This window comes from Otolemur garnettii, unplaced genomic scaffold (genome assembly GCF_000181295.1).
Source record: "Otolemur garnettii isolate 467f Iridium unplaced genomic scaffold, OtoGar3 scaffold00028, whole genome shotgun sequence".
NCBI classification, from domain to species: Eukaryota; Metazoa; Chordata; class Mammalia; order Primates; family Galagidae; genus Otolemur; species Otolemur garnettii.
In genome coordinates, this window is record NW_003852423.1 from 9,765,197 (window position 1) to 9,768,924 (window position 3,728).

General features: G+C 45.5%; 1 protein-coding gene across 1 annotated transcript in view; it reads right to left on the reverse strand.

The window, feature by feature from the left end:
* Positions 1 to 2,950, reverse strand: part of HIBADH (3-hydroxyisobutyrate dehydrogenase) — a 133,260-nt gene extending 130,310 nt beyond the window's left edge. Inside the window, exon 1 of the mRNA XM_003788532.3 lies at positions 2,783 to 2,950. Within this exon, the coding sequence (XP_003788580.1) occupies positions 2,783 to 2,873 (91 nt within the window). The 5' untranslated portion in view covers positions 2,874 to 2,950. The remainder of the gene's footprint in view (positions 1 to 2,782) is intronic.
* Between the last annotated feature and the right edge of the window lie 778 nt (positions 2,951 to 3,728).

A 3,728-nucleotide genomic window follows, 5' to 3' on the forward strand; every position in this document is an offset into this window, starting at 1 on the left:
CCCAGGAGTTGGAGGTTACTGTGAGCTGTGATGCCACAGCACTCTACCCAGGGTGACAGCTTGAGGCTCTGTCTCAAAAAAAAAAAAAAAAAAAATCTGGGAGAAAATCAGTTAACATAATACAAAGGGGGCAGCACCTGTGGCTCAGTGAGTAGGGAGCTGGCCCCATATACCAAAGGTGGCAGGTTCAAACCCAGCCCCGGCCAAACTGCAACAAAAAATAGCCAGCATGGTAGCAGGTGCCTATAGTCCAGGCAAGAGAATTGCCTAAATCCAAGAGCTGGAGGTTGCTGTGAGCTATGATGCCACAGCACTCTACCGAGGGTGACAGAATGAGACTCTGTCTCTAAAAAATATAATAATAATAATACAAAGGTATTTTGGCTGACCAGTAGAGAAACTAGAAAAATTGGCAAAGTTCATTTCCTAAATTTATCAATGTGAATTTACAGATCTCTTTCTCCAATATAACATGGGTAAAATTATCCAAATCATGGTAACCTAAAGTGCTACCAAAAATCAGGCTACTTTCAATTTCTAAACGCAAAAATTAGAAATAGTTTATTTTTTAAAGGCTTTTTTCTTTCTAATCCAAGCATTGTAGAAAAGTGGAAAGTGTGAAAAAAATCTAAAGTCACAAGGAAAAACATTAATTTCACTACTCAAATATAATAACATTTTGGCTCGGCACCTGCAGCTCAGTAGCTAGGGAACCAGCCACATACGCCAGGGCTGGTGGGTTTGAACCCGGCCAGGCCTGCTAAACAACGACAACAACAATAAAAATAGCCAGGCTTTGTGGTGAGTGCTTGCAGTCCCAGCTACTTGGGAGGCTGAGGCAAGAGAATCACTCAAGCCCAAGAGTTTGAGGTTGCTGTGAGCTATGACACCACAGTATTCTACCAAGGGCGACATAGTAAGACTCAGCCTCAAAAAGAAAAAAACTTGGGCGGCGCCTAAGGCTCAGTGAGTAGGCCGCCAGCCCCATATACTAAGGGTGGCAGGTTCAAACCCTGCCCGGGAGGAACTGCAACCCAAAAATAGCAGGGCGTTGTGGCGGGGTACCTATAGCCCCAGCTACTCGGGAGGCTGAGGCAAAAGAATCACTTAAGCCCAGGAGTTGAAGGTTGCTGTGTGCTGTGTGATGCCACAGCACTCTACCAAGGGCAACAAAGTGAGACTCTGTCTCTACAAAAAAAAAAAAAAAAAAAAAAAAAACAGAAAAAAACTTCATCATAGGATTATTTAAAATTTACCATAAATCTATATTCTTACATCTTTGGGCCAAAGAACCCAAAGTACAACATGATATGCCAAAGTAATCTAATCAGCATTGTGAGGTAGGCCCTCCTTTACAGAGGCAATAGTCTCAGACCTCAGGCTCTTAATTTTGAAAACTTTCCTAACTCTAAAAAGGGTTCATGAAAATATCATTAGAACACTTTGTAAAACCATGAAACAGCCAATATGTTTTCCTCAGGTAATCAAAACTAAAAGAATTGTGCGTTCATATGAACACTGGTGCTACCTTTTAGAACTATGGAAAAGTAACTAATCGATTTTTTTAAGTATCTCCAAAGTGGGTGGTATTTTTTGGTAGCTCAACGTATGTAGCTCAAAGAGTAGTCACACTCAAATTTGGCAGATTCTGTTTGTACCTTGTGTGATTCTACATCATCTGTTCTCTTCCATCACAGGGAACCTGCCCTTCTCAAATTATAATTCATAGGTTTTGCAGAGAGGGAGAACAGGGAGTTTACAGAATATTCAATTCCCACCTTGCTATTTTCTAAAGAAAAGACCAGAAAAAACTAGTATCAAGGTTTTTGTTAATCCTGAGTATGACCTTGCTAAATGCCATACTGTTAAAACTCCGATACAGAAAGATAATCAGCGTGTCTCAACAAATCAACCAATTCTTCAATTACAAAGGAATCTTAGGTATGGTAGAAAGTGCATAATTGAAAAATCAAGGACTACTTTCTAGATCCTACTGGGATATCCTAATTCACCTACCCAAAAGGTTCCAAGTTCCCTGTGAAAAATAACTGTATTAGATCTCTGTGGATTTACTTCTAGCTCTAAACACTGCCTCTTCCACAGTTAGCTTCCATAACTTACAATGGTATAAAAAGAGGAAAGCAGGATAGATTCTGGTTTTGAGGATGCTGAAAATATTTCGGTTAATAATTTGACAGAAAGGCCATTTTCAGGTAGCACATTTACAGAAAAGGGGGTAAGCCTGCCTTGCTGGTCAAGGGTGACTCAAACTTTGCTGGAAAGACTTTACTCTTGGCTTGTAAAGACTCCTCTAGCATAAGACCCATCCCATCTGATTAAGGTGCTTTAAACCAGGCCCGCTGCCCAAGGATGAACCCAACCAGGATGCACCCTGCGGACACTGGAAGGCCTGGGATTTCTTGGCTGAGAGCGGGATTGCCCGAGGCTGTGCCCTCCAACTATCTTTAGGAGTCCTCACTCCAAAAAGCATGGCCGGGACCCAAATACTCCCTTCACCCTAACTCTTCCTCACCCCTTCCGAGATCCCAAAAAAGACGCAAAACCTGCCGGCGGAGTGGAGTAGAGAAAAGGCAATGGAAAGAAGTAGCCGCGTTGACTAGCAGCCAAAAAAGAGACCAGGCCATTGGGACCAGCCGAAATTGTGGTTTTAAGCCCCAACCCAACCGCACTGCCTCCCATGAAAAGACCTCTTCGGCCAGCCGGGCGCGAGAAGCGGGTGGCCGAAGTAAAGGACAAGGGGGAGGAGGCGCGAGGTCCTTACCCGCTGCGAGGTTGGTGGCTGGCGGCTGCAGCCGGCGGCTCCAGTACCGGCGGCTAAAGGCGGCCCCTCGGAACCACAAGGAGGCTGCCATGCTGCCTCCGCTCTGCCTCTGCCCCGCCTCCCGGCGACGACCTCCGCCGCCTCCTGGCTGGCCCACAGACTGCGAGTATGCGCAGCGGAGCCAGCGTGCACGGCCGCAGCGTGGGACCGCGCGCGCACGCGCTCTCGCCGCTTGGGGGCGGGCACCCATGAGGGGAGGAGCGAAGCGCTAAGGGGCGAGGCCCGGCCGGACTTGTCCTGTCAATCCCCTTAATCTGTTTACTGACGGGAAAGAGGACCAATCAGAATTCCAAGATCCTCAGCCTTCGTCTGGCGCCCTGGCCCTGCCCGCAAGCTGTCTTGTACTGTACAGCCGGCGGGCTGGAGTCTCCTTGTTTACCAAACCGCAGAGGGCGTGTGGGGGGCGGTGGCTGTCGCTGGCTACCTCCTCCTTGGCGCAATCCACCCCGCAGAACCGCCCCTTCTGAGGGCTGTAATACGTGTTTGCTCTCTGCAGTGAAGGACGCTACTGACTCGCAGCTTGAAAAACAGTTACAGAAATTTACAATGTGTGTAATAACTTAAAATGATTTGATTTTAACTCACAGTTTCTTAACACATTTGAAAATTAGTAGGAAAGCGAGTTGATAACATTATCTTTAAAAGGTAGAATTACTAGGAACTTGCATTTTCTAATTCCAGGATATTATTTCTCTAATGTTTGAAAATTAGCCTGAGTCTATTTTGTAGCAAAAACTAAAGGTAAATTAAAATTTGAAGACCAGTACATATGTTTGTATGTGTTAGAGAACCACACATCTTATTTATTCATTCCTCTGTGGGTGCTTGGTGTATTTATTTAAACTTTCGAAGCCCTTTAGGATAATTGTAGGGCTTCCCACCTCCA